The following is an 18,046-nucleotide window of genomic DNA, read 5'->3' on the forward strand; positions in this document are numbered from 1 at the left end:
TCCGGCCCCCCTACCTCCGGCCCCTTCGAAAGGGAGGAACTCAGGGTTATCCGGGCTTGGTCGTTTCAGCCCTGACTGCCCCGAGCTCGCTAGCGGGCAGCAGGCCTGGGTTCTGGACCGTCCTGGCTTCTCACTGTGTGACTCGGACAGGTCCTTTCCCAGAGGCCTGCATTTTTCCCATCTGCAGAATGTGAGGGCATTAGGCCAGAATGGTCATTCTCCGAATGGGGTCGCAGGAGTAGTCTCAGCAGCACCTGGGAGCTCCTTAGAAATGCAGCTTCTCAGGCCCCTCCTTGGATCCACTGAATCAGAAACACCAGGGGTTGGGATTCCAGCAATCTGTTTTAACACATCCTCCAGGTGATCCGTGTTTGAAAACCACCGCCCTAGCAGAAATCTGTGGTGGGCACCATGAGGAGCTGCGCACACCCCCTTCAGAGAGGGACTGCATCCCATTCCTGCTGCAGGGAGCACCCCCAGAAGACCGCCCTCCACTCTCAGCCCTCGTAGGGCTGGCCTGGGCTAAAGAAAACTGCCTGGGGGAAGGTCTTGCCTCCTTCCAGGGGCGTCCCACAGTAGGTGGGTGATCAACTTAGGGGTATAAATGTCTGGCCCCTCACCCCAGAGCAGGACAATGCTGAAACCCGCCCCCCCCCCACCGCCGCTCCAGATTAACATACTCAGGGGCACTCAGAAACAGAGCTGGGGTCTTCACCATTTCAAGGAGCCCCGAAAATGGCGGGAGGCGTTTCAAGACAGCTGCTTGAGCAAGACGGGGGCGGATACTAGTGAGTGCAAGGTGCCCCGCCGTCTTCTCCAGGGGCCCCAGCTCACACCACACCCCGTTGCACCCACAGCTCACACCTCTCTCATCGTGGAGCTCCTGGCGGGTCTGGTCCGTTCATAACCTGTTGCACCAGTGTCTTCCCGAGTATGATCTTCTGTATGATCTCAGCTGTGTCCCTAGCTCCTCCCTCAGCCCAGCTGCCAGCAAAGGTCCCACAAGAAGGGCAAGTGAGTCTGTGGGGGAGCAGGGCTACCAGCCTGTGGCGCTGGGGGCCGGGGGTGGCCGAGAAAGGGTCAGGGGACAGCTTGACACCAAGGCCACTTACGGGCACGAAGAGAATAGAAGGCATCCTCTTCCCTCTGCACAGAATGCTTTACTTGTGCTAGCAATAATCACGGGGACATGTCCAGTGTCTCCAAGCAAGCTGTTCATTCTCCAGCTCAGGCAAGACCGAACAGACATTTGGCAGAGGCCTGAGTCCGGCCTTCTGCATGCTGTTCTGCTGTTCCACCACCGGGAACACAAGTCTTTGGGCCCCAGTGACCGTCAGAAAGGGAGGGGGCTTCCAACCATACAGCCAGTTACCCCGCCGACCAGCCAGCCACCTGTCCATCCGTCTGTCCATCCAAAAGAAATGTGCTGCCTTTGCTAGTCCCTCTCCTTCCTGGCCACACCTGGCCAGGTGTGCTCCACCTGGGAACTGACCAGCTCATGGGGCAAACCACGAATCGAATCCCTGCCACAGGGTATGTTTTCACTAAGCCACTTTATGCCACCTCTGGGGCCCCCTCCCAGTCCCTCTCCCTCCCTGGCGCCACCGCTTGCCTGTGGGATGTCCAGTGTGACCTCCGGTGGCACTTCCGACAGGACTCGGAGATGAACACTGGGAAGGGGAGGAGAGGGGGAGGGATGGGGGTGGAAGGGTGTTCAGGAGATCCTGGTCCCTGTTATCCATAGGGGAGTCTCCCTCCTGCAAGTAGGCAGATCCTCTAGAATCCGCACCTGAAGACACTCAGGTCTAGAGAATAAATATTTCCCCGTGGGGTTAGTTATGGAGAAAGGGGAGGGAGATAGGCTTGGGAATCCAGAAGCTCAGGGTTGTCAGGGACTCATAGGGCAGCCATCTCAGCTTCTATCTGCTGTTGGGCTTGTATCTCGTGTCCTCTCACAAGAGGTTGTGCAGCCTCTGCTGGCATACTTCCTGCGACAGGCAGCTCACTACCTTTCTAAGCGGTTCTTTCCCACTCCTTCTGTGGCTCAGGGACGCCCGCCCAGGTCCCAGTAAGCCAGGCCATTAGAACATTCGAGGGCATCCCCCCAACCAGATACTGGGCGTTTTATGCAAACCAACTGTCACAGGGACTATTGAGTCCCTGGAATTCATTAAGCTTGATGAGAGGAGGAATGTGAACACCAGATATTCGTTAAATGGGGACAGAGACGGAGCTTCCTTCCATGAGTGTTTAGTTCTGGGTCTCCACCCATTTCCCCCAAATCAGCCCTGATGCCAAGTCCTCCCAGCTTCCCAGTGCTCTCCCATCCCTCCCTCCTTTGGCCCTTACTGGGATTCTGTAAGGTGGACAACCCGGCGCCTGTCTCCACCCTTCCATCTTGCTCCCCAAACCCACCGGCGCCATTTTTCTTCTCTGTGGAGGTGTGGCATGGTTTTCATGTAGTCATGCAATCAAACAACAGAGATTCGATGGGCACCCACAATGTGTCAGGCACTGTGTCGGGTGCTGGGACCACAAGGAGGCCCGAGACCCGCCTTCCAAGAGTGCAGAGACTGTAGGCAGAACCAGATGACTGAGGAGGCAGTAGGATTACGTGGCATCTATGCAACAAAGCGCCAGGCCTCGTGGGACCCAGTCTCAGCCTTTCGTGGCATCCAGTGACACATACCACAGTCGTCAGGACTAAGTAAGAGAGCAAGGCCACTCTGTATTTGTGTTACTTGAGAAAGAGCAAAGGTGATCCCATTCACAAACCCCGCCACATTATGCTCTCTGCAAAATCCCCTCACGCCTGAACATGACAGCCCCTCGTGCTCCAAGACCCTCTCTCACAACTCTTCTAGACACAGGCCTAGCACTTCTCCTTCCTCTCCCCTTGTCTTCCAGCCCCCCAGCCCCTGGCCAAGGGGTCCCTGCCTCCCTCACAGGCCAGGCCAGGGGCTGCTCCGAGTCAGAGGCCCCAGAAGCTAACCCGCATGGAGGAGCACAGGAAGCTTGGGTGTGGTGCCAGACGGCGGGACGTGCCCCCAGCAGGACTCGGGCTGACCACGAAGCTTCTGGCAGCACTGGGTGGCACTGGGGACTGGGGACGGGCTGAGGTGCCAGGGAGGGAGGGTGTCTAGGGCCTCGGGAGTACTTTCCTATGGCTTGTCTCACCTACCGCTCACAGCCGTCCTGGGAGGGCCGCAAGGCCAGGAGCTAGCTGGCCGACCTCTCCCCAGTTCACAGACATGCAGCCCACTGGCCAAGGTCAATGTGATAGCACTCACGGAGAGCAGCCGCGACTCGGACCACACGTTTGGAGGACTCCAATGTGATCACAGGTCCCTGTGTGTGTCCATGCACGGAGACGTGAACATGAGCACAGTCATGCAGAGAAAGTGAGGGCTCACACTGGGGAGAATGGGGAGGGTGCTCTGGGCACCACTTAGGCAGAAATGTGGGATCCAGCCGCGTTCTTCTTGGATACACCACACTCGGCAGCTCTTACCAGGTGCATGAATAGGACAAAGTTGCCCGCAGCAGGATCACTCCTCCCCTTCCCAGTGTTCATCTCGGAGGTGGGCGGGAGGTGCTGTGGGGGTCCGGCAATGCCAGTGAGGGTGGCCAAGCTGGTGAGGGCACACCGCAGAGCAGTGGGCAGCGGTGGGGGGTGCGCAGTAAGGGGGGTGGAGCTTAGAAACTTGGTGCTGAATGAGAAAGAAAAAGCAAGAGAATAGACTGAGTTGTTCAAATTAAAACACATGTCCACAGAACAATAACACCATCTTGCCCGAACACAGAAGACACTCAGGAAGCACATTAGAGTGACTGTTCGGGGCTGGGGGTGGGGTATGGTGATATATGGGAATAAATGAAACGAGAGGCCTCCCAGCGAGCAGTGGTGGCAATGGGTCACGTACTGGGGCGTCATGAACTCACGCTCCGCGCCCGAGGTTAGAAATGCTGGCGAGGATGGCCCGGCAGGGAAGGCGGCTGGAACGTACTGAGAACTTCCGGCTTCGCTCACAGTCCACGCTGAGCAGCAGAGAAGCCCAGGCCCCCAGGGAACACGGCTCTCCGCATAGGCCCCACCTGAGCGGATGCTGGCTGGGGGGGGAGGGGGGGAGGGCAGGCAGAGGTGGTGACACAGTCTGTGCCCTCAAGAGGCCCGCAGGTCAGCACGGAAACCGGTGGAGACTCTCAAGCTGGGCCTGGGGCTTCTCGGCGTGTTCTGGAGGCTGCCCAGAGCCAAGGAGGAAGAAGGAAGAGGGTTGAGTGGGAGCATCTTGCTTTTTCCATGGACAGCCCGGTCCCTGCTGTCTACAAGGCCCTGTCGGGGGGGGTCAGGCCACTAGCCGCACAGGCGGCCGGATGCACGCCAAGCTCCGTGCTCCTGTGGTCCTGCTCAGGCCTGTGCAGCAGCGAGTGGGGCTCGGGGCAGGGCTGCAACAAATCCTACCTGTCAGGGAAGGGGGGCTGCAGAGGGGGGCAGCTGGCCTCCCGGGCGTGGAAAGGCCCCTCAGGCTCTGAGAATGCAAGGTGCTCGGTGAGGCTGCCGAATGTCCGTCCACTCGATGTGTCCTGCGGGGCAGCTCCACCAGGCCTCCCCAGCTGGGGGCTCCAGACCCGTGGGGCATGGGTCTGTCTACAAGTGGCTCTGCCTGGGAGGTTCTTTGGAAGACAGTCGCATAAGCCAAACCTAAGACAAGGCTTCAGCTGTCATTGCTATTGGGGGACCACACGCAGAGGGGCTGGGGCTCGTGGATGGCACAGAGTCTCTCTGGATTGAAATTTCTCCCATAGTTTGTCTGCATCCCTCCCGTTGCCTGTTCAGACTGGGGGGAAAGCGTACTAACCGTACCTTGTGAGCGAGTCTCCGTTTGAATGGTCATAAATTCCAAGCTGGTGACTGATGAGTGGAGGTGTGGAGGTCTTGCGTTGGGTTTAGACTCCCTGCCACACGCACGCGTGAACACAGATGGATGCATACAAGTGTGTGTGCCAGGGGCAGGGGGCGCTGCTTGGAGAGCTAGTCCAACCCCTGACGCCCTGGTTTACAGATCCAGACACTGAGCCCAGAGAGGGAAGGGTTTATCCCAGGACCCCTAACCTCCTGGACATACCCAGGCCTCTCCAGAGTGAGTGGCTCACAAAAAAATCAGACCACCTACAAGCAAGCGTCTGGTCATCCACTGGGCTGAGGGACGTGCCACCAACCCATTTAATGTGCCCCAAATGGCTGTCGTTTATTATTTAAAAAGAATATTTTAAGTAGTAACTCTAAGAATCCCCTTGCATCTCTGTATTATTTCCCTGCTTACCAAGCCCTTACACATCTCCTTCTTCCTACAACACTCCTTTGACGGAGCTCTCGTTACCAGTGTCTCGAAGTGGAGAAAGAGGTGGCCTTGGTTGTCCAAGATTGCCCAGGTGGTGAGGGCTGACCATGGATTCAAAGGCAGTCCTCTCTTAGGCGTGAGGTTCTCTCTACCACACCACCCTGCTTGCTCGGAAATTTCTGCTTGCCCTGCCAAACTCCACCCGCAGCCAAACCTCTGGGCTTTGCATGTGGATTTCAGCCAGAAGGTCTTAGAATGAACCGAGGTTTGCCCTTAGTCAAAGCAGGTGTTGTGAGGCACAGCGAACTTGCTCCCGTGGCCCACAAACCGCTGCTGTGCTCTGGCTGGAGGCCCACTGACCCAGCACACCGCTCTGGGGCCGGAGGAGATGCTATGGGAAGGGGTGCGTAGTTAGGCTGTGACACACACAAGAATAAATCTCTCCGCCAGGCCCACAAGCTTTCCAAAGGCCATTATCATTTGTGTACACACACGAGATGATAGAATCAGAAACGAAAGCAGAGGCTAGAGATGCTATTATTAGGTCACTTTTATTCAGAGAACTAGGGCATCCATAGGGAAAGTTGAAAACCCAGAGCCTACTTAGCCGAGATTATGTTTTCTTACAGGTGATGGTAACCATGGTCAGCATGAGCTGTAGAGTAGCCAGGACGATACTTGCCTGTAACTGGGGGGTGGGGGGGAGGCGGATGGCAGTGGCTACAGTTTTATAGCATTTATGATTACAAAAGTAATTAATATTCAGAAATATCGAAATAAATACAGATGAAGATAGAAAGCACCTTAATCCTTCCTAGTACCCAGAAATGTTCTTTTCAGACTTCTGTTCCACTCATTCCTATAGGCTTATGCAATGCAGTGAAAGTTTTCATCAGGCAAAGGAAACACAGCACAATTAGTCATGTTTGCACTGCATCGATTATAACAGGATTCCAATGAGGAACCAGCCGTCTAAGAGCTGTCCAGAAGTTGTACCCATTGGCTTTGCTGGGCCGGCTGGATTTCCTGTTGAGTGTTACCTTGCTGTTCGCCAAGGCCACTGGCGACAGAGGAGGGGAAACTCCTGAGGAGGTGATCTCAATGGTAAAGGAGGAGATTTGGTTTGGCTTTTGCCCATTTTGATCAACAAGTTCATTGTTTTTTCTTTGCACTAACAAAGGACTCCATAGCTACAGAAACCCTTGAATTATTGAAATTAATGTCGGAAAAATACCTTTGTTATTACGAGTCTAAAATTCCCTAGCATTTTACCCACTTTTTCACATTAAAAAAAATTTTTAATGTGGTGTTTGAAACATGTTTTTTTAGGATTTGAACTAATTAAATATAGTGAAACAGGCTCTCTTTTTACATGTATGCATACACACAAATATATAATTTTTAAAATAAAGTAGGGATCATACTGTACATATAATGTTATATTTTGCCTTCTTTACCTAACAGCACATTGTAAGCATTTCCCAAGGCATTAAATATTCTTGAAAAATACGATTTTAATGCCTAAACTATTTTATTACATGGATGTAACATAATTTATCCACTCCCCTAGTCAACATTTTAAGTTGATCTCAGTTGTTTTCTATTAAACAACTGGTGTGATAATGACTCTCTATCCACATCTCTAGTTATTTTCTTACAATAAACTTGAAAATCGGAATCACCTTCATGAGGTTTTCGTGAGCATCATCAGTTGTGCATAAACCCCCAATACAATGCTCAGCGCACAGCAGGTGTTCAACAGCTAGCAGCTATAAATAGGAAACCAAGCACCTAGGAGAACAGACCACTTCTGCCGGAGCACAGGCAGGAGAGAGACGTGCTCCGTTTGGTCAGGGGATGACGTAACCCGACAGTCTGGAGTAAGGAGGGAAGGGGCTGTTCTTGCTTCCAGGAGATGATTCTCTAGTGACCCCGATACGACCCGGCTGCCCTCCCCGTCCCCATGGCCGGGGAGCACGCTGAGCTCCGTCATGTGGACGGCGGGGGGTGGGAGGGCTCTGAATAACACTGACTGCACTCTTTTTTTTTTTTTTTAAGATTATTTTTATTTGAGAGAGAATGAGAGAGAGCACATGAGAGGGGGGAGGGTCCGAGGGAGAAGCAGACTCCCTGCCGAGCAGGGAGCCCGATGCGGGACTCGATCCAGGGACTCCAGGATCATGACCTGAGCCGAAGGCAGTCGCTTTAACCAACTGAGCCACCCAGGCGCCCCTGACTGCACTCTTGATTCAGAACCTCCAGGGAGCAGTAAACCATGATCGGAGAAGAAACAACATTAATCATTGTGTTCTCAAAGCTTGTTTATTAGCTATTCTCACTCATGGTGAAGAGAAATAAAAAAGTGAATGAAATGGAAATCAAAGGAGATGAAAATCCAACCACAGTTCTTCCCCGAGAACCTCCGCTGAACTAGACAAAATGCACCATCAGGGGCTTCGTGTCTGCATCTTACAAGGGGACTCATTCAGAGAAGAACCTAATTTCTTCGAAGGAACAGGGTCTAATATGATGCAATAAGAAAAATCACAGGATGAGGTTTTAAACAGAGACTGAATGCCTATCAGTCTACGAGGGACCCCCCTTCGGAGCCACCCGGTTATGCGCAGAAACTGAGGGGCTCCTCTTTGGAATGCATCTTCCCCATCCAGATGACTCTATCACCTGTCCCTGGGGGTGGCCGAGCTCTGTTCTTTGATGGCGGATCTGACTTCCGAGCACCGTCTGGTCACCTGAAGCCGGCTGGGATGAAGGAGGGATAATGAGGTTCTGGGATGCAGCTGGGAGCGAGAAGCTGGGGAAGCTACAGTAATGAGGCCGGGTTTCTCAGGTGGGCCGCGGCTGGCCCTGCAGACCCTCCCCGAGCCGGTGGTGACCTTCACACCCTGACCGGGCAATGTGGGCACGGTGGGAACAAGCACACAGCCTCCTAGGGTGCGCGTGTGGAAGGTGGGCATTCACTGGATGCTTCAACTTGGGGCCGGCTGTGAAGACCCCAGCTCACTCGTTCAGCGCTCCCTAGGAGCCCTAGCAGTACTGTTTGTTCTTTCTGGCAAAAGGGAAGCTTGCCAATTTAAAATAAATTTATATTTGGTCTAAGAAATGCCAGTGCTTAAAAGGATTTCCATTGTTTTGGGGGCTGAGGGCACGAAGGGCCATTGTCTTTCCTTTCTCCTCTTTACGCGCCTGTTTCCGAGCCCCCTGGAAGATGTCTATGTGTTGGCCCTCCACGATGCCCGGCCCCCCGGAGAGAAAGGGCCCCGAGCACCAGCAACGCATAGGCCAGTCCTCACTGGGTGGGACAGCGGCAGCACCTCGTCCAGAAGCACATCCCCACAGAGGTTCGGACGCCAGCCTGGGGCCGGTAGCAGGGGTGCCCCTTGGGCTCCCCCGGAGACCCGAGGGCACGGCAGACGGGGATGCACCTAGGCGTCCGGGATGGGGGTGTTGCAGTTCCCATGGTAGATCTTGACGTGGCCCTCACACCGGAAGTAAGCCTCAAAGACATCACTGTAGCCGTGGTCCCTCCACCAGGTGCAAAGCTGCCGGTTCCAGGTGCAGTCCAGCACGTGGAAGAGCTCGGGGTGCTCCATGCCGATCATGGTGAAGAAGTCCTGGTCCCCGAGGTGGCCGCGGAAGCGGTACTTGTCGGCCAGCTGCTGCACCTGCGCCGGCTCCAGCAGGCGGCCGTAGAGGGCGGACTGGCGCATGGCCTCCAGGTTCAGCAGCATCACGCCGCTGTTGAAGCCAGGCAGCCCCTCGGGGGGAGGGCCCCCAACCCGCGTCTTGGGGTTCTCGTGGCGGAACTGCCAGAATGTGTGCCTGGGAAGGGGAAAGAGAGCAGATTTCACCGGGTTTGTGCGGGTAAAACAGTCTGCCGGCCCTATTTTCCTGGGCCTTCACAACCAGCCTGGAGAGAGATGCCATTTTCACTCCAGTTTTACTGCTCTGAGGACTGGGAGGGTCTCAGGTTCGGGATCGGCATCACACCACCAGAAAGTGGCACAACTGCACTCAGACCCAGGCCTCCTGACTCCAAGCCTCACGGTCTTCCCATATCCTCTGCTCCTTCAGGAATGCAACACTGCTAACGTTTGTATAGGACTCAGCAAGCAGCAGGCACTGCACAAAATCAGCTTATTTCCTCCCCCACCATAGCCTATGAGACAGGTGCTCTCTGGGATGGTCTGTCACTTCCCAGCGGAGGAAGATGATGCACAGAGAGGTTCTGTAGCTTGCCTGAAGTCACACAGCTAATGAGTATGCAGTTGCAGAACCAGGGACTAAACCCAGGCATCTGGCTCCAGAGTCTACTTTTTAAGATGGCAACAATCCTGGTAGAACTTTCTATCCCCTTGTCTTTGTGATCTTTTTTTAAAAAAAGATTTTATTTATTTATTTGGCAGAGAGAGAGAGAGAGAGAGCAAGCAGGCAGAGGGAGAGAGAGAAGCAGACTCCCCGCTGAGCAGGGAGCCCAACATGGGGCTCGATCCCAGGACCCTGGGATCATGACCTGAGCCGAAGACAGATGCTTAACCGACTGAGCCACCCAGGCGCTCCTGTCTTTGTGATCTTGAAAAGGAGAGGAGAGAGGTGGGGGAAGCGCTTCTGAGCAGTGATCTGGTAAAGCAGTAGAAAGCTATATGCAGGCTAAAATAAACTGGGTTTCCGCTTTAGAACAAGCTTCATTTATTAAGGCCCAAGCCCTGCACTTCTGAAAGGCTGGACAGGGGTTTGAGGCCTGAAACACACGCGTGGGTTGGGGTGAAAAGCAGCTGGGGAACAGCCAGGTAGAATTATGGCTATTTTAGAGGGAATGTCTCCTCAGTCTTCTCTCAAGGCAGATGTAGAAATCTGATCTAGGTCTACAGTTCATGGGGTGTAAGCGCCAGAGGGACCCTTCCAGGTCTTCTATCCAAATGCTTCCATTTGGAGAAGGGGAGACAGATCGAGAAACCTCCTTGTGGGTGACATGGTCAGAGCGCCAGCCACTCTGTTCTCCAACCTCCTTAAGCTCCTGTGCAAGTTCCCGTGCACGCTGCTGGGGTGGCGCACAGCAGGACGCAGAGGGGGGCCTGGGCTCCATGTCCCCAGAGGAGCCTGCGGCCTGCAGGACGGCAGGGAGATGGCAGGCCCTTTGTTGAGGGCAAGGGGCAGGAGCGTAGTCCACATCACACCACATCCCACCTATCTTTACCAGCTCTGCCCCTTCCTTCGACAGTCCTCGGGATGGGGGATGCATCGGGGCAAGCCAAGTCTGCCCCCAGCCTGGAAGTGCCACCCCCTGAGCCTCCCAGAGGTCGCTTCCCCAACCAGTTACAGGGCAGGATCTGTGTGGTGAAGCGGCCGGTGCAGGGGAAAGAAGAGCAGACCCCACGGCGGCCATAGAGATCCATTTCCCAGTTCCCACACACTGCTCTGTGTCTGGGAATCAGAGAGACCTTCCTTGAGGTCTCGTGTATCATCACAAAGGGCACCGAGAGTCTGATCCTGGTGAGGGGAAAAGCATTCCCTCTGGACATTCTGACAAGTGGAATAACAGGTCTGTTGTTTGAATTTTGCCGTAATTGGACTGTGAGTGGAACAAGCTTTGGCGCCTGCTTGGTGGTAACAACCTTTGGCAAAAATAAGCTTCCAGAGCACACGGAGATGCTGGAGCCCTTGTAGCCACAAAAGCCTGCAGTGATGGGATCACAGGGGCACTGGAATGTGCTCTGGCAACTTGGTCCATTTTACCGTATTTCTTCCAAATGGTTACCTTCGGGTCCAGGCTGCAAGCCACTAACATTCTACCAAATGAATCTGGGCCACCACAGCATGGGAGAGGAGGGGTCCTCCAACCAGGAGGACAGGAGTTTTACTGCCAAGCCATGGATTCAGGCTTCGGGGAGAGAGGAGGAGCATTCACCAGGGAGGGGAGGAGCGGGAGAGGAGACGTCTGGAGTAGACAGGCAGGGCCGGGCCTGTGGAGGCCCTGGACACCGCGAGGCCATCATCCTCCTTCCGTTCTTCCCCCAGGTCTCGTCTCTCCCCTTCCCAGAGGACCAGGGGAGGGCGAACAGGGTGCAGGCTGGTGGTCAAGTCCGCCCTCCCCGATCTGTGAGGCCTCTCCAGAACCTCAGCACCTCGCATGGCGCCCACACGGCGGGGCCTTCAGGACGTGAAATTACTTGACAAGGAATGATGGAAAGGTCGGTGTGGCTCAGGCTACGTAGCCTTCGGTGTCGTCTGGAACCGGGGGGTGGGGGGCAGGAAAACATCAGGACACAAAGCTGCAGCTGCAGATGGAAAGCGAGCCGCTGCACTGAGCACTCGAGCCCCCAGGGCCACATTTCTCCCGCGTGGTGAGGGGCAGGGGACCACGAGAGGGTGCTCAGGGCTTTTCAAAGGGCTCAGTATGGTCTCTACTCTTGAGCAAGCTAGGGAGTGGAGAGGTCATCCGCAGCCCTGCGGTACTCCACGGAGCTTCCCTGTCTCTACCAGACTGACCTGCTACCGAACTTGCTGGGCTCAGGACAGCAGGGCCAGAGGCAGAGACAGAAAAACGAGCACCCTTCCAGGTAGAGCCCATAACCCAGGTGGCTCTTTGGGAAGCTCATTCCTAGCCCTGCTGTTGCTATCGGCACAAAGAGGCATTTTATAACAAAGCCAGAGAGAACCAGGTCTGGGACATCAGCACATTCTGATTTGTAAGGAGAAGCAAAGGAGGGACAGGAAATTGGAAACGCAAGCCGCCCAGGACGTCTGCTGAAGCAGAAAAACAGCCTGAAAGTGAACCAGTGATTCCCTAAGTACAAAATTATTTCCAGGGTGCCCTTGTTTAAAGCATGCCTACTGCTTCAAAATGAACCCAGACAGACAGAGCAGCCACTTGGAGGAGAGGTGGGTTTTCCTGGCCTCCATGTCAGCTGGTTTGTGTGGAGGAACCACACCGGCCTTGGGATGGAGAGAAGGACACAGAGACGTTGAGGGACTGGAGCTCACGAGCGCGGGCCCTGATCCCACGTGAACGGGCCGAACGGGGTGGTCCGGCCGGGTCCTCAGCTGCCACAGCACGGCAAGCATGGCAGAGCCCTCTTCCGTTCCCCACTTCTGCTCCTGGGCAGTGCGGGGACGTCACGGTCCGCATTCTCACAGGGACGGAATAGAGGTCCCCGGTGCATCAGGGGCAGGCCCGACTTGAACGCGAGGGCTCTGGTCGCTAAAGTCCCTTTCGTCTTAGCCTCAGATTCCATTAGCTAAGGTTCCCGGGAGCAGCACTTGGATTTCAATCTAATTTCTGAAGTTGGCTGACACTGCCAAGGGCACAGCCTCTGGGGACCTGGCTGGCAGGTGAGGCAGAAGCTGCTGGTGCCTCGCTGGGAGGGGGTCAGACCCAAGAGCCTCTCTGAGGAGGGTCAGAGAGGGCCCCAGACACTCGCCTTCCTCACAGGACCTGGGGCTGATGATATATATTCACAGGGCACCGCCAGAGGTATGTGCTGAGGCTGCAGGAGCCTCTGTATGAATGCAGGTATCTGGTTCTGAGTCCTGGAGCTTCCAGAAGTTTCTCAGATTAAGCTCCAAGCCGACAGTCCACCAAGTTGCCCTGACTCATCCTGGCCTTGGGCCTCTGCAGAGGCTTGTCTCCATCCTCCACTGTCACCTGGAGACACACATTAGAGGGGACAGGATTTCTTCTTCTTCAGAAATAACTTCAAATGCGAAACAAACCCTCATGGAGGCAGTCCACTGTAAATACTGAGTCTTTCCAGAAATCAATGAGGCTTGTTGGGAAAACACAAATTAAGAACCTTCAAGTACATTCTTCCAGGTATGGGCAATGAATTTCCTAAATTTATTCTATTGAGTATGCCCTAACTAATACTCATTAAAAAAGACTATTAAAAATGAGTACACTAGTTTTCATGAAGAAAACCCATCTTTACAGAAAGAGGTATTTGAAATCATTTTGAAAAGCTAAGTCATTTCCTCCCTTCAAGTCTTTCCCTGATGATCATTGCCAAGGTCACTCCAACAAGTCTCTCAACTAGAGAGCCTGGCCAGAGGACCTGGGAAAGAATGCATGTTGTCATGAATAACCCTTTCTCCTCCCACCCACCCCAATCACAGACCCTCCTGCCCCCCTATCTTTCCATGATTTTCTCCTGGGCTGGCCTTTCTTGGACCCTAAGGCTCAGAATTTTCCACTTTCACTTCCGAGAGGGTTGAGAAGAAAGATGGGAACACAACAATGAGCCTGGGCAATCCGCATCAGGCTCACTAAGAAGGTTCTAGAAGCCCGTGCTGACTGACGCTGAGTTCAAGCTGCTGGTTTTCAGGCAGAGAGGGCTCCATTTTCTGAGGTTCCGAAGGACAGCGTCATGTGTGGCACTTCTCCCTGTGGCTTACCCCTCGAGTGTGCATCAGAGTCAAGTGCAAAGTCACCAATGAGCAAGCAAAGCTGGGCCTCTTCCCAGAGGAAGCACGCCGTCTGGATGCTGTCTAATCAGTGAAGGCTGGAATCAGGAAACACTACTCCCTTTATGCCCATGCTTGTCGCCCAGGACCAATTAGCTCTTGTTTGACTTGGAAGGGACCCTGTTTTCCAGTCCTTTGAGAGGAAAGGCCAGGAGTGAAGAGCAGTGCTCAGTAGCCCAGTGTTCCATCCACCCCAGGGCCTGCGAAGTGACCAGGGGACAGTTCTGGGTGATGTGGGGCTGATTTCGGAGCAAGGACAGTGTCTCTCGTTCCTGCCTTGAGCTGAAGTTCTGGGAGACGGGCACAGACTCTCCAGTTCTTTAGGGGAACCACGGCCCTGTGGTATCAACCTGGAGATGACATAGACTGCTGACACTGTGAGGCTTTAAACGGCCATTTCCGGGGCACCTGGGTGGCTCAGTCGTTAAGCGTCTGCCTTGGGGCTCCCTGTTGGGCGGGAAGCCGGCTTCTCCCTCTCCCACTCCCCCTGCTTATGTTCCCTCTCTTGCTCTATCTCTCTCTGTCAAATAAATAAATAAAATATTTAAAAAATAATAATAAACGGCCATTTCCCTAGGGCGTTCCTCGCTGTCAGGAGTCACAGTTGCCCCTCAGCAGGATCTCTTGCTAGCAAGTCAGGTCCCTAGTTCTGCTGGACAGAAACGTTCCCGAAGCCAGTGGTGGCAGGACCAGGATGAGAGGGGTCCCTCCTGGAACCACAGGCTACCAGAACCTAAAGACTCAGGAAGATTCTTAGTTCACCTGCCTATTTTACAAATGAGGACACTGAGGCTCGGAAATTGTTCTGCCTGGAGTCACACCACTGAAAAGGCAATCCCCAATCCCAGGCCGATGATTTTGCTTTCCCACAAATGCCTCTGCTCAGAGAAGGCGACTGTTCTCTCCCACCACTCAACAAGCCCTGTGCCAGGTGAGACCGTGCCACTTAGTGCCAAGCTTTCGGGAGGCAGAGTTCATGCTTTCCCATCTGGCAGGGACTAGCTCCTCCAGGCTTAACACGCCTGCACCTGGAAGGGGAGCTGGGCCCCCAAGTGGCTGACGGGGCTTTTGCTGGGGGCAGCGGGTGGAAGGCGTGTGCTTGCCCTTGTTTGCAGGACCTCAAAAGAAATGTGCTTGCTTTCAAACACCAGCCCTGTTTGCAGGCCAGCAACTGAGTTTCCAACCACAATATGCCCAGAACTGAGAGAGGACAACAGGTCAGGGTTGAGGCAGGGGGCACGTGGGCAGAGCTGGGGGTGTTGGAACCAGGTGGCCTGGCAGGAGAGCAGAGGACTTCTGGGGGTACTGAGACCCAAAAGAGACTCCCCAGAGATGAGGGGGCAGGGGAGGCACACTGCAGGGATTTCCTCAAGGCCCTCCTCCAGAAGGAACCAGAAGCACCAGAGTCCCCCGTTCACCCCTCCCCGCACCAAAAGCTGCCAAGCTTCCTACTTTGCAAACTGGTATCTCTGTACTGCCTGCCCCAGTCTGAGAGAATGAGGGCTCATGGAAGTAAGATGAGCTGAGGAAGGTCTGGGGGTGAAGAGGAGGGAGAAAGGGGTTAACATCTGCTGAGTCTGTGTTTTCTGAATGCTGTGTTGGAGCCTTTAGCTGGAGGAGGGGCGGGGGGGTCACAACAGGGCACTGGGGTAGCTATTAATTATAAATTTTCTAGAGAGCTGACCTGGACACTGGGCTCTTCATTCTTTTTTAAAGATTTTATTTATTTATTTGACAGAGAGAGACACAGCGAGAGAGGGAACACAAGCAGGGGGAGTGGGAGAGGGAGAAGCAGGCTTCCTGCAGAGCAGGGAGCCCGATGCGGGGCTCCATCCCAGGACCCTGGGATCATGACCTGAACCGAAGGTAGACGCTTAACGACTGAGCCACCCAGGCGCCCCTGGGCTCTTCATTCTTATCTACTAGACCACTGAGCTCTCTACATCTGTCTGCTGGGGCATCACAGACTACGTGGGGGTCTTGAGCAACATAAATTTTTCTTCCTCTGCTCTGAAGGCTGCAAGTCTGAGATCAAGGTGTCGGTGGCAGGGTTGGTTTCTTCTGAGGGCTAAGGAAGAACCTGTTCTGTGTCTCTCTCCAACCTCTGGGGGTTGGTTGGCAACCTTTGGCTTCCTTTTAGAAGCATCACCCCAATACCTGCCTTCATCTTCACATAGCATTCTCCCTGTTTGTGTGTCTGTGTCCAAATCTCCACCCCGTTTTTTAAAACATTTTATTTATTTATTTATTTATTTGAGAGAGAGAGAGCATAGGAGAAGCAGGCTCCCTGGTGAGCAGGGAGCCCGATGCAGGGCTCTATCCCAGGACCCTGGGATCATGACCTGAGTCGAAGGCAGACACTTAACCAACTGAGCCATGCAGGCACCCTCAAATCTCCCCTTTTTAAGATACTAGTCATACTGGGCTAGGGGGCCTACCTACTCCAGTGTGACCTCATCTTAACTCATTACATCCGTGACAAACCTATTTCCAAATAAGGTCACAGTCTGAGGGCCTGGGAATTAGGACTTCAGCATCTGAACGGGGGGACGGGGCACACAATTGGCCCATAACACTCTAATGATGAAGACAAAGGGAAATAGCACACAGCTTATCTTCACCTGTGTTCTCACTGTCCAGACTACGAGGGCACCTGTGGAGTCTAGAGCTGCCCTCAGCAAATTCCCTGACCCCCGCCATCCCCAGTGGGCTGAGATAGACAGTCATGACAGGCTGGGTCGCATCTGTCTAGGAGGGTCACAGAAGGAGGGTAGGTGTCTGTAGCGGGACACGCAGGCTACCGAGCAAAGCAGAGGGATTCAGAAATGTGGGTGTAGGGATGGGGGTGGGGGGTAAGAGGTGACGCAATACTGGTCAGCCTGCAGAAAGATGCCCAAAAATCCACCCTGCGGTATCTCCTCCAGTTCCTAGTGAGACATGTAGGAGCACCAGACAGCACTCGGAGTGGAGAGAATAATCAATCAGCGGTCACCCAAATATTGAATGGAGCACCTATCAGACTCAACCGATACAATGGCAAGTAGAACATTCCTGCCCTCAAGAAACTGGTGATCGAGCAAGGAGAGGAGACCCTGACACGAGCACACCAACAGTGTCCACCGTGCGAAGAAGGGGTCTGCATCTGGACTCAGGAGGCCAGGGGTAAGGGCAAGCTGTACAAGCCCCCGGGCCTCTCAGGGCCTTGGTTTGCCCAGCGCTAACATGGGGATGGGGGTGAGACACCCACAGGGCTATGATGGGACTCCAGGAGCACATGGGTGCATGAACCCTGCCAAGCGCCAGGCCCACGAGAGGTGGCCCTAACTGGCACAGAAGGGCAGAGCCCCACCATGCCCGGGCTCCTCTCATGGTGTAGTACCTCCTCTCTGTAGTACCTCAGAGAGCAGCCCTCATCCACCTAGCCAGCCAGAAAACCATCTGGAGGCTTCTGTTCCGACATGGCTTCCTGCCTCAATGACGTCTGGAATAAAGGTGACCAGCGCTGTCTGGCTCATGCCCAAAGCTGCACCAGCTATGACCGACCATCTCCGTAAAACCCGGCACAGCAGTGGATCAGGGAGGGTGGACATCCCTGCCAGGAAGGCCTCTGACCTGCCACAAGATGGCCCGACCAATTCTGAGCCTGGCGGCCCTCCAAACACCCACAGTCCTCCTTTCTCCCGGAGACCTCTGGAAGGACAGCTGCTTGGTGTGAGGTCTCCCATGGCATGGCACAGTCAGGGCCCCGAGGCTTCCCATTCCCCCGTGTCCACAGGAGGGTGGGATGCCCTTCTCTGAGTTACCAGTCCTCTTCTCACGTCTCTGGCCCGCCCACCACTGCCCACGCCCAGCCTGCAGGGACATCTCGGCCACACGGGCTTCCTCCCACACCTGCTGCCCCAGAGCTGTGAACACAGGTGTGTGGGCTGGGGGACCTGTGGTCACTCAATCTGACAAACAGCTCCCGAGCGTGCTGTGCCTGAACTGGGCTAGGCCCTGGAGGGCTGCATGGGGAGGGCCTGGGGAGGGACAAGGGACAGATGATGGAGGAAGAGGCACTGGAGGCTTCAAGCAGGCAGATGGAGCTCTGAGGGGCTTCATGCCTGGGGTGTGACAGGGACAGTGGACACTAACAGCCAAGGCAAGGCTAGGAGGATAAAAAGGGGAGTGACCCGCTCAGTCTTGAATAGATGTCAGCAAGAATAGCGATGGGGGAGAGCCCTGCA

At 54.6% G+C, this 18,046-nt stretch overlaps 1 protein-coding gene across 5 annotated transcripts in view; it reads right to left on the reverse strand.

The window, feature by feature from the left end:
* Positions 1-5,874: 5,874 nt before the first annotated feature.
* XXYLT1 (xyloside xylosyltransferase 1) overlaps positions 5,875-18,046 on the reverse strand; it is a 164,051-nt gene continuing 151,879 nt past the window's right edge. For 4 of the 5 annotated variants that reach the window (XM_081831860.1, XM_081831857.1, XM_081831872.1 and 1 more), the window contains one exon: positions 7,383-9,182. In XM_081831860.1, the coding sequence (XP_081687986.1) occupies positions 8,786-9,182 (397 nt within the window). In that variant the 3' untranslated portion in view covers positions 7,383-8,785. Of the gene's footprint in view, positions 9,183-18,046 lie in introns of all 5 variants that reach the window. The other variant, XM_081831868.1, reaches the window with a different exon arrangement.

The sequence above is a fragment of the Leptonychotes weddellii genome, chromosome 1 (genome assembly GCF_054177405.1).
Source record: "Leptonychotes weddellii isolate Sample4059 chromosome 1, ASM5417740v2, whole genome shotgun sequence".
Taxonomy (NCBI): Eukaryota; Metazoa; Chordata; class Mammalia; order Carnivora; family Phocidae; genus Leptonychotes; species Leptonychotes weddellii.